The sequence below is a fragment of the Lipotes vexillifer genome, unplaced genomic scaffold (genome assembly GCF_000442215.2).
Source record: "Lipotes vexillifer unplaced genomic scaffold, Lipotes_vexillifer_v1.1 scaffold496, whole genome shotgun sequence".
Classification (NCBI taxonomy): domain Eukaryota; kingdom Metazoa; phylum Chordata; class Mammalia; order Artiodactyla; family Lipotidae; genus Lipotes; species Lipotes vexillifer.
Window position 1 is genome coordinate 3,351,852 of NW_006786690.1, and position 10,965 is coordinate 3,362,816.

Below are 10,965 nucleotides of genomic sequence, written 5' to 3' on the forward strand. Positions count from 1 at the left end.
ATGTGTATTAGCTTTTATCTTCCACAGCTCTAGGGAGAGAGGGAGTATTTTCTCCACCTCATTTTCCTGAGGCATCTTTCACCAGCAGGCAGGAGGGTGTGTGGGTTTCAAGACCACATGTTAACACTGTTAGCACCAAGAGGAAAGAAAGCAGGCTTGAGAGGCCCAAAACAATGTGGAAAGAAGATACTAACAGGCAGAATATGGCACATGTCACGTTTCTGCATGGTTTACGTGCATTTGCAAGTCTAAATGGATTTTTACAAAATTGTCAATTCTGGTCATCTCTGGGAATGGGGCTGCCAGGAGAGCCTTTACCCCTTCATTTTATATTCTTTTCTATTGCTTTAATATTTCCTCCAACCAACATGAATTTCTTTCATAATCAGAAAAAAATAAAAATATTTCCTTTTGAAACAGTAACATTAAGGCTATCTAAGACCAAATGAAGAAGGGCTTCCCCGGTGGCGCAGCGGTTGAGAGTCCGCCTGCCGATGCAGGGGACGCGGGTTCGTGCCCCGGTCCGGGAAGATCCCACATAATGCGGAGCGGCTGGGCCCGTGAGCCATGGCCGCGCGTCCGGAGCCTGTGCTCCACAACGGGAGAGGCCACAGCAGTGAGAGGCCCGCGTACCGCAAAACAAAACAAAAGAAAAAAGACCAAATGAAGAAGAGCAAGCTTCAGCCCATGGAAATGCTCTGAGATGCGCAGCTTCCACCACCACGGGGCCCGGCTCCCTACAGTGGAGTCGGCCAGTGCTGGACAGCTGGCCTGAGAGAGCCATGCAAGACGGATGGTCCCTCTGCTCCTCAGGCAGGCTGGCCCAGGGTGGGGGAGCCTCGGTGACTTGGCACCGTTTCTGCATGTGGATGGTTGGCCGGCATTCACTCACTCAGTCATTCACTCAACACTTCTGGACACCTACTTAGTGCCAGATCTGGAAGTAGATTGTAGATGTAAAAAGCTACAGTCACAGTCCTTAGGGAACAGGCAATTACAATACTGTGTGTCGTACAATCAAGGAGGGTCCGAGGGATTCTGGGAGCTCCGAGGAGGAAGGTAAGAGGCCTCTCCTGGCCTCGTCCCATCTGTCCAAGCTGAGTGGCCAAGGGTGAGCTGTTGTTGCTAGACCAAGAGAAGGGGAGGGCGTTCCAGGCAGAGGGCTCAGCAAGGGCAAAGGCAGGGAGGCCTGAAGCGACGTGATGCATGGGGGACCCTGAGGAGTCAGGGAGTGAAGGGGGCGCGGAGAAGAGGACAGAAGGCTGAGGATGGACGGATGAGGAAGGCTTTAGGTACCAAGCCTCAAAATCTGAACTTTACCCTGAAGGCCACCGAAAGAGTTAAGTGTACTCAGACTGCCATCTTGGAGACATTGGCAGAGGGAAAGATAGACCGGGAAGAAGGGTCTAGAGGCAGAGGCCCCAGTTAGGAAACTGTTGGACTAATCCAGGAGAGAAGAAATAAAGCTGCAGTCTAAGGCGTGGCTGGGACACAGACAGGCCACATTCAAGAAACGTTAGGGAAATAAAATGGGAACTTCGGTGATTAGATGTGTAGGGCTCAAGAAAAAGATGTCAAAGACGATGATCACCAAGCTTCTTTCTAGGGTGACAGATGAGGAGAGGCAGGGGCGCAGGAAGAGAAAGGGTTTTCTCGTTGAGAGGTTGATGATGCGTCAAGTTCCAAGCACGTGGACTTCCAGGCATCACAAGCGTGGGAGGTAATCTCAGGGGAGAGGCTCACCTGAAGCTGGAACTCAGGAGAGCAACGTGCCCCTAGCCTGCCCCCCACCCCAAGGGCAGCCTGGCCGTCCTGGGGGTCCCCTGCAGCCCGTGGCCAGGGCTGCAGGAAGGGTGGGTCTTTGCCATCCTCGGTGCTCACTCTTACCCCCTCCCTTCCCCCAGATTTCTGACTTACAGCCGGGGAAGACCTACGTGTTCCATGTACAGGCTGTGAATTCAGCGGGCCCAGGGCAGCCGTCCATGCCCACGGACCCCATACTCCTGGAGGACAAGCCAGGTAGGGGCAGGGGGAGGGCGCTTGTCTGCAGCCGGAGGACAGAACCTGCTGGGCCCTCACCCCGCCACACCTTCCTGCCCCTCATTCCATCCTGCCTGTTTTTCTCCTGTCCACACTCTCGTTTATTTCTGTGGGATCCCAAGATTTGAACATACGGTTTCCTTCCGTGTGATGGGTCTGCCATCCTTTATATGTCACATTCTTAAACTCATACAACTCTTCGTGGATATTTAAAAGAACAGCCAACTTTATTTCAGATATGCCGTGTGGCTTTGCCTGCCTTGCAGTCACGGCTCCCGAGGTCCGCTCCTACCACATACGCCAGATGCTGCGCTGGGTCCTTACACTGTCTGGCCCTCCCAATAAGCCCCTGAGGGAGCCGTCACTGTCCCCACTTTAGAACTGATTTCATTGCAGCTCAGAGAAGTTAAATGACCAGGTCACGCAGCTAGTATCCAATGGAATCACTCAGCTCTCCTCACTGTAAAGTGTGTCCTTTTCCATTCTTTTAATTATTCACTCATTCAGCAAGTATCTGGTGACACCCACACTGCACTGGGGACATGGCAGTGATGAGAAAGCAAGGTTCCTGCGCTGGTGGGGGGAGGGGCAGGACGAATGGACAGTAAACAAGTAAATGATGAAAAAGTCAGTGATAAGTGCTATAAAGGAAGTGAAACAGGGTGATAGGGTGGGGTGGGCTTTACTTTAGCCTCAGTAGTCTGAGGAGGTGACATTTGAGGTGAGAGGGAGCCTGATCATACAAGGCCTTGGAGGCCACAGCAAGGAGTCTGGGGTTTCTTATTTTATTCAAGAGAAATGGGCAGCCACTGGAGGGGTTAAGCAGGGGAGGGAGCTGACCCGGTTTATTGTTTCTAAATGTCTGTTGCCCTCCGTTGGATCCTGCCCTCAGATGCTCGGGAGATCGAGGTTGGTGTGGATGATGAGGGCTTTATCTACATGGCTTTCGAAGCCCCCGAGGCGCCCGACTCCTCGGAGTTTCAGTGGTCCAAGGACTACAAGGGCCCGCCGGACCCACAGAGGGTCAAGGTCGAGGAGGAAGTTAACAAGTAAGTGAGGGGAGGGGACAGCACGACTCGTCCACTGGTCCCAGACGTTGTCCGATGAGTGGGCAGAAGCTCGTGGGTGAGACCATCCGGCAGGACCCCCAGATAACGAGCTTGAGAGGACTGCTTGGTCTCTCAGGAAGGATGCTGACTACCACCTGGGGAGAAGTGAGGGAGAGTGCACTAGAGAGGCTGAAACGGTGCCATTCATTTGCAGATCCGTGTGCCTCCAGGAGACGCTCAGGACTTGGTTTCTAGCCTGAGTGCCAGCCACTTGCTCTTGCAAGTTCTCTGGGTTCAGCTTCCTCATCAGTAAAAGAGGGGTTAGGATGTCAAGTGCCCCCAGGTCTCCCTCCTCCACCCCCAGCAGCTCTGGCCTTGGCCCTGTCCAGCAGGAGACAAAGCTGATGACTTGAGCCCTGTGGAGAGAGGCAGGCCTGGGGGATGTGGCCAGGATGAAGACTGTTCCAGAGAGCCTGGCTAGTGAGGACCATTGAAGGTGGCAGGCCAGACGTGCCCTGGGCAGGGGACCCCAAAGAGGTGTAAGGAGGCTGCCACCCCTGCCCCCTGGCTTGGCCGGGGTCTGAGCTGGGGTGCAGGGCTTGCAAAGCCGACCGAGACTCCCCAGCTCCCAGGCCTCCAGGGCACACGGCCCCTCTCAGAGCCTCTGCCCTCCTGTCTCTGCAGGTCCAAGATCATCCTGAAAGAACCTGGCCTCAAGGATTTGGGCACCTACTCGGTGGTGGTCGCCGATGCTGACGAAGAAATCTCAGCAAGCCACACACTGACGGAGGAAGGTGATGCCCCTGTTCCACTGCCACCTCCCCAGAGAGACGACCCAGACACGGAGTCCCAAGCACAAATACCCCAGAGTCCAGCAAGAAGCAATAAAAATGAGTAAAGCAGAAATTTCCAGGGAAGTAGGCCCTCACCCACTCATTCAGTCAGTCAGCCAGTGAATAAGTATCTGCTGAGCACTGACCATATGCCAGAGACTGTCCTAGGCACTGAATTACATCAGTGAACTCAACAGGCAGAAATCCCTGCCTGATGGAGTTCATACTCTTCTTGTCTCTCTCTTTACTTTATCTACTCTTGATAAAAAGCAAAGGTACCAGTGAATTATTTCACTTCCTTCCGTAGCCTAAGAAAGACAACAGCATAAGTAGAATGATAAACTGCAAATGGCAGTCGGTCTGAGGAATGAGGATGGCAAAAGGGAGCAGTGGGGACTGTGGTAAACCAGAGAGGGGATGCCGGGCCTCAGCGGTCATCTATGAGACTCACCTTCTGCTGACTCCATAGCAACTGGGACAGCCCATTGTCCTCCCTGATGATTGCACTGGAAGCCCTTTGATTTTGTCAGGAAGCAGAAGCCAGGCAGGTGCAGAGTGCAATTCCAGTTCCACAATTTCCTGGCTGCTTGACCTTGGATAAGTCATGACACCTCTCTGGGCCTCAGTTTCCTCATCTGTAAAGGAGGATTATAATCCCTGCTGTCCTAAGTGAAACAATGTTGTTATGCAGATATACTTAGATGATTCCATGCAAACTAAAGCCATCCACAAAAGTAATGGGGTTTGCTTTTTGTTTTTGGACTGGATGCTTGCCATGTGTCCAGACTCATCATGCTAAGGACTCTGGAGCTTATAAGGGGAAATGAGATATGAGCCGTGCCCCTGCCAATTCATTCATGCAACACGTATTTATTGAGCACATACTGTGTGCCAGATACCATGCAGGTCCAGAGCTCAGCTTAGCAGAAGAGACAAACCTAACACAAAGAAGCAGTTAGCAGTGAGACAGCACTCTGCCGACCTGCCCTAGACACATGCAGACTGAAATGCTCAGTGGGGAGAGCAGACCCTCAGATACTAGGACAGTATGACTCAGTGGGGAGAACAGACCCTCAGATGCTGGGACAGTATGGCTCAGTGGGTTAACAAGGGGCCTCAAGAGACAGACAGTAATGCTCACCCCACAGCATGGTGTGAGGACTGCTGAGATCATGCAGAGCCTGGCACACAGTAGGTGCTTCTCTGGGGAGGTGGCACTTCATCAGGTCTTGAAGGACAGGAGAATAAGCAACCTCAGGGTGGCCTGCGGCAGCCCCTGCAGCCCCCTCAGTGCTCCAGAGCCAAGGCCCACAGTGGTCATCATCAGCCCCTCAGTAGCCAAGTGACCCCAGGCCGAGTCTCTTGGGACTTTCACCCAGTGTGGACGCTAGGACGGCTTCCACGGATCCCACTGGCCCGGGTATGTCATTCTCTTTGGTTTCTTCCTTGCTTCTCCCTGTCCCAGAGCTGAACAAGCTGAAGGAGTGGAGCCATGAGATTAGAAACCCAGGTAAGCGGGTCCAAGCCACCAGCCTTGAGCAGTCCCGCCAGGCCCACTGGGGTGTTCTGAGCAGGGCTGAGTCAGCCAAGAGCCAGAAACTAGCCGGGTGGCGGCGGGCGGGGGCGGGGGGTGCGGGCAAAGGATGGGGACATCTTGGGGCTGGAAGCTCAGAGACCCAGGTCCGTGAAGGGAACAGAGCGGCCAGCAGAGAGCACATGGGATGCAAGGGAGGGCAGAGTGGCTGGTTTTTACTTCTTGGATTGTGGATCATCTAAACCCCTGCTTCCCTCCATTGGCCAGGAGTAGCTTTTGCAGTCCCTGGCGCAGGGGTCACAAATTTGGGTGCATATTGGAATCACCCCCAGAGCTTTTCAAAATCCCAATGCCCAGGCCACACCCCAAACAAATCAGAACCTCTGGGTCTGGAGCCAGACACTGGTGTTTTTGAAAGTTCTTGGGGATCCAGTGTCCAGCCAGGGTGAGAAGCACGACCTCAGAGCTGTGGGAAGAGGATGAATTCCCTGAGATGAATTCAATCTGGGGGACTGAATGCGGGAAACCCTCCCCAGCCCCTCACCCCAGTCATGTCTGCGTCAGACTCTGAAGCATTTTGCACATTAAATGCCCACAGTGTGCTCAAGGTGGGGCTGTCGGGAGTGGGGAGGGGAGAAGGGTTCCCTGCCCACCCTTTCCTGTCCTCTGCCTCCCAGTGATCAAGCTGATCTCCGGCTGGAACGTTGACATCCTCGAGCAAGGAGAGGTGCGGCTTTGGCTGGAAGTAGAAAAGTTGTCTCCAGCCGCTGAGCTGCATCTAATCTTCAACGAGCAGGAAATCTTCAGCTCACCGGTAATTGGGGGCTCAGAATCCCTAAGTGAGGCTCCTGGCCCAGGAGGTGGTCTCACAGGCAGTGGTCTCCACTGGCTGCACCTTCCCCTAGCAGACTTTTCAGAAACGGGCACCAGCTTTGGCTGTCACAGTGATAGGGTGGGGGATGAGGACACCTGGATTTTATTACCTGGGGGGTGGGTGGTAGGGATGCTAGACATTTGCCAACGCAAGGAACACTCCCACAAAGAACTTCCCATGCATCCCACAATTCTTCACTGTCCTGTCAAACATTTGTAAAGTGAAAAACCTACATTCAGGCTTATAATTATCCAAGCCTAGACCCTAACCTTGAGATATAAACACAAAGAATTTTTTTTGCAGTGTTAATATACACTGAACAGAGAGTTTTTATTCTATTAGCCACATTACCTATGCTCTTTCATTCATTTTCCTGTTCTTCTTGTACTCATGAGAATGTACATGAGTACAATCTCTCATGAGAGATTCTATCATGAGATCTTATTTGTGAATTTCATCTCCAGATGGCCATCAAAAATATGTGTTATAAAGAGGGGAGCTGGTTCTGACAGAGGAGGAAGAGCTCAGGGCTAGATGCCAGAAGACTCATCTCCTGTGGGTTGTGTGCCCTTGGGCAGGTCTCTTCACCTCTCTGTGCCTCAGTTTCTGCATCTGTACAGTGGGGTTGGTTGCCCCAGAGCCAGGAGGAGGAATTGGAAAAAAAATAGATTTGAAAGTTCTGCACAGAGATTAAGCGTGACCTTGGCTCATGGTAGAGGCAGGGTAACAAAGTCTGGACTCTTGGTACACAGCGCTGCTACTAGCAGGTGCCGCTATAAAAATCAAATTAGACGATTCTCTCAAAACATACATACACCCTAAATGTGGAAAATAAAACGTTTGAAAACTGTTAGAATGTGACAAAATGTAAATAAGTGCTAATTCTGGGTAGCAGGTTCACAGGCTTTTTTATATTATCCTTTATAGTTTTATGGGGGATTTTTTTTATATTAAATTGCAAAAGAAGTAGAAAATAACCAAAAAGCATGGCACAGTAGGAGGTTGGGGATTATTATTAATTGCAACTGATACAAGCACGCAAGACTCTTTCCAGTGTCTGCCAGGCCCCAGGGTGTTCTCAGGGGCGGGGTGTGGGAAAAGCCCAGTCTATACACAGGACAGGGGTACCTTGGGGCCCCTCCCCAGTCTCTGAAGGCTTCTAACTCTGTATTTATTACCCCCAAGTCCAACCACGCCCCGATTTGCACCCCACAGCACAAATTCCCTGGGATTGGAAAAGGGCAGAAAGACTTTCGGGTTTTGTTCTCCCCAGAACCGCAAAATCAATTTTGTCCGAGAGAAGGGCTTGGTGGAAGTTATCATCCAAAACTTGACTGAGGACGACAAAGGGTCGTATACTGCTCAGCTCCAAGACGGAAAAGCCAAGAACCAGATCACCCTGGCTCTGGTGGATGACGGTCAGCTGTGCCCTGACCCCCGCCCTGCCCCATGCACCCGGCCTCAGCTCTTAGCCTGGGCGTCTCTATCCATCCTGACGCCCTCCTCTGGACCTGTGCTCCTTCTGGTTCACACCCGTTCCCCCCTCTGTGTTCACAGAATTCGACAAACTTCTAAGGGAGGCAGATGCTAAGAGAAGAGACTGGAAGAGAAAGCAGGGTAAGAACTGCTGGGGAGAAATTCAAACACCTCGGCCAGCAGGCCAGCAGACAGCGCCGGGGAACCGCTGGGCAAGTGGATTAATAGATCCCTCCGCCCTGCTGGACCCCCCCGAGAGAGGGCCACTGCCATTTGATCTAGTGCTGTCCCTGTGCCAGAACGAAACAGCACTTGCCCAACCCCGAGAGCGCGCGCCCTAAACTTTGCACCCTCGATGCCTCCCAGATGCCTCACCCCAGTCCCCTCCCTTGCGGGGGTGGAATCCCAGAATCCGAGGGGCCAGTAGTCATTAGGTGCCCCTCCCCAGCTGCCTTCCCCTATCTCGCCACCAGGTGGCGCCCGGGCCGAGCCCGGCGCTCTGACCGCTGGGCGTGCTGTTTTGCCCTCCTAGGTCCGTATTTCGAGGAGCCTTTGCAGTGGAAGGTCACCGAGGACTGCCAAGTGCTGCTGATGTGCAAGGCAAAGCCCCGCCCCCGCCTCCAGCCCTGCCCCCAGGCCCCGTGGGGCAAGATCTGTGGCTGTCCCCAAGCCCCGTGGCTGTCTTTTGCCCCACTCCCTGCAACTGCACACCCTGTGCTGGTGTGATCCCAAGCAGAGGAAGTGGCCCCAGGGATTTTGCATTTAACTGGAAAACAAAAGCCCAGGGAGCAGAGTTAGTGTGAATTAGTGCGCTGAGTCAGCCTTGAGTTAGATCTCCCAGCTGCTCTGGGAGGGGCTCTGGGGGTCAGGGGTCTGGGAGCAAGTGAGGGCTCTATATGTTGAGCGGTAGCCCCTGTGTCCGTTAGTAGCCCTGCCAGACACTGTTCTCAGCACTTCAGGGCATTATTTTATTTCATCTGCCTCACGATCATCTGTGAGAGAGGTGTTAACAATCCCCACTTTAGGATGAAAAACCAAGTGGGGAAATAGCTGAAGACTACATGGTAACAGGCCGAGTCTAGAGCCCAGGTTTTAACGGGATGTGCCTGACTCCAAAGCGGGTGTTGTTTCTCAGGACGCTGCAGCCTTTTAGATAACTGGGGGAGGGCAGGGGAGGGGAGGGCACACTCCCAGAAGCCTATCCATTCAGCAAACCTAAGTACCTACTCTGTGTAGCACACTGTGCAAGCACTGGGCATACAAGGGGGAAGAAGTGGTCTCCTTAGGCCTGTAAGATCCCACAGTCCAAAGCAAGATCGTGGGGAAAACAGCATAACTCCTGCTGTGATGGAGACATGCAGGAAATTGATTACTCACGATGGGGCACACTCTGGGGTGCATAAAGGAAGGCTTCCTGGAGGAGGTGACACAGGCATTTACAAGAAAAAGTAGGGTAGGAAAGGGATCAAGAAGCAGAGGGAATAGCATTAGCACAAGTCCCGAGTCCAGAAGCCATCAGAGGAGACATATGGTGTGAGGAAGGGGTTGGCTGAGATTTAGCCTGGGGGTGGGGGGGAGTCATGTTTGGTTAAAAAAAAAGGTTCTGATGAACTGAGTCTTCACTTAAAAGAGAAAGCCTGAAGGAGTCTCCTCACTCCCCACCTTCCTCAGGTGACCAACACCAAGAAAGAAACCCGCTTCCAGTGGTTCTTCCAGAAGAAAGAATTCCCAGATGGTCAGTATGACCCGCAGACTGGAGCAGGGCTTCTCTGCATGGAAGAAGTAAGTGCAGCTCTGACTTCAGGGCTCACAGCCTCCAGGCAGTGCCAGGAGCACTGGGCAGGGAGTCAGGACCAGGGTGAGGCACTGACCTCACGCACAAACTTTCAGGAAGCACTGAAAGGCTCAGTACTCAAGATAAATAATATTTCATGCAATATTTTTAAGGATCAAAATTCATGCCCCAAAAAAAAGACCATGAGGGAAAACAATACCAAAACTTTAAATAAAGACAGGCTCAGGGCTTCCCTGGTGTCACAGCGGTTGAGAGTCCGCCTGCCGATGCAGGGGACGCAGGTTCGTGCCCCGGTCCGGGAAGATCCCACATGCCGCGGAGCGGCTGGGCCCGTGAGCCATGGCCGCTGAGCCTGCGCGTCCGGAGCCTGTGCTCCGCAACGGGAGAGGCCACAACAGTGAGAGGCCCGCGGACCCCAAAAAAAAAAAAAAAAAAAAGACAGGCTCAGTAGTAATACTGATTTTTCATATACTGATGACCCAGGTTCTTGCTTTGCTGAGTGTTGACCCGGGCCTCACTTGGGATTGACAAGCATGTGCCAGTAAGGACCCCCTTGTCCTGAGCAAAAGAAAGCACACTTCCTTCTGAGAGATGCAGAGAGGTCCCTCTATCCAGGGCCCCTGGGAAGCAGGGCAGCGTTGGTGGAGGGTGCGCCCTGCTCGGCCCAGCTCTGCTAGGAGGGCTCACTTTGCTCTGCTCAGAGCAGCTGCCTGAGAATCACATGCGGGGCGTCTGTTTCTGCCCTCAGTTCCCCCTCTCGCCCCACCTCCAGGCCCAGACAAGCCCTGGGCTTGGGATCAAAGGACTCTGGAGCTGGAAGGACCCTCAGAGATCACCCATCGCAAGGGGGGTAAACTGAGGCCCCGGGAGGCGAGTTAGGGGCAGGCCTAGAGCCCAGGCCTCCTGATTTGCTGTCCATCGCTCCTTCCGGGACTCACGCCGACACCGCCTTCTCACATCCTTCTTTCCAGCTTTCCAAAGAGGACGAGGGCGTTTATAGAGCAGAGGTTTCCGATGAGCGAGGGGAGGACGACACCATCCTGGAGCTCACAGGTGAAGGTAGGAGCCGGCGACATCAGAGATGGGCCAGGAGGGCCTCACACTGAACCAAGAGATGCAGTGTGACCTGTGGGGAAACTGTCTGGGATCCTCACTTGGGGCAACTGAGGCCCAGGGGAGTTAAGTGACCTGCCCATGCAGCACAGCTGGTCAGTGGCAGGGCCTGGTCTGTGTGACGCTGGTGCCCATGTTCACTGCACTATCCCACAGCGAGCCCAGGCTTCAAGACCCAGAGCCTGAGTTCTCTGCTCTGCCCCCCGCCCCCCACCCCGCCGCCCCCCACCGCCCCCCCACCCAGCGGGCCC

The 10,965-nt window shown here is 53.5% G+C and overlaps 1 protein-coding gene across 1 annotated transcript in view; it reads left to right on the forward strand.

Moving 5' to 3' along the window:
* The window catches only part of MYOM3 (myomesin 3), a 43,741-nt gene that overhangs the window by 26,751 nt on the left and 6,025 nt on the right, over positions 1-10,965 (forward strand). The window contains exons 20-29 of the mRNA XM_007459161.1: positions 1,905-2,019; positions 2,933-3,089; positions 3,774-3,883; positions 5,388-5,432; positions 6,134-6,270; positions 7,604-7,748; positions 7,888-7,947; positions 8,339-8,406; positions 9,478-9,588; positions 10,573-10,660. Of these exons, the coding sequence (XP_007459223.1) occupies positions 1,905-2,019; positions 2,933-3,089; positions 3,774-3,883; positions 5,388-5,432; positions 6,134-6,270; positions 7,604-7,748; positions 7,888-7,947; positions 8,339-8,406; positions 9,478-9,588; positions 10,573-10,660 (1,036 nt within the window). The remainder of the gene's footprint in view (positions 1-1,904; positions 2,020-2,932; positions 3,090-3,773; positions 3,884-5,387; positions 5,433-6,133; positions 6,271-7,603; positions 7,749-7,887; positions 7,948-8,338; positions 8,407-9,477; positions 9,589-10,572; positions 10,661-10,965) is intronic.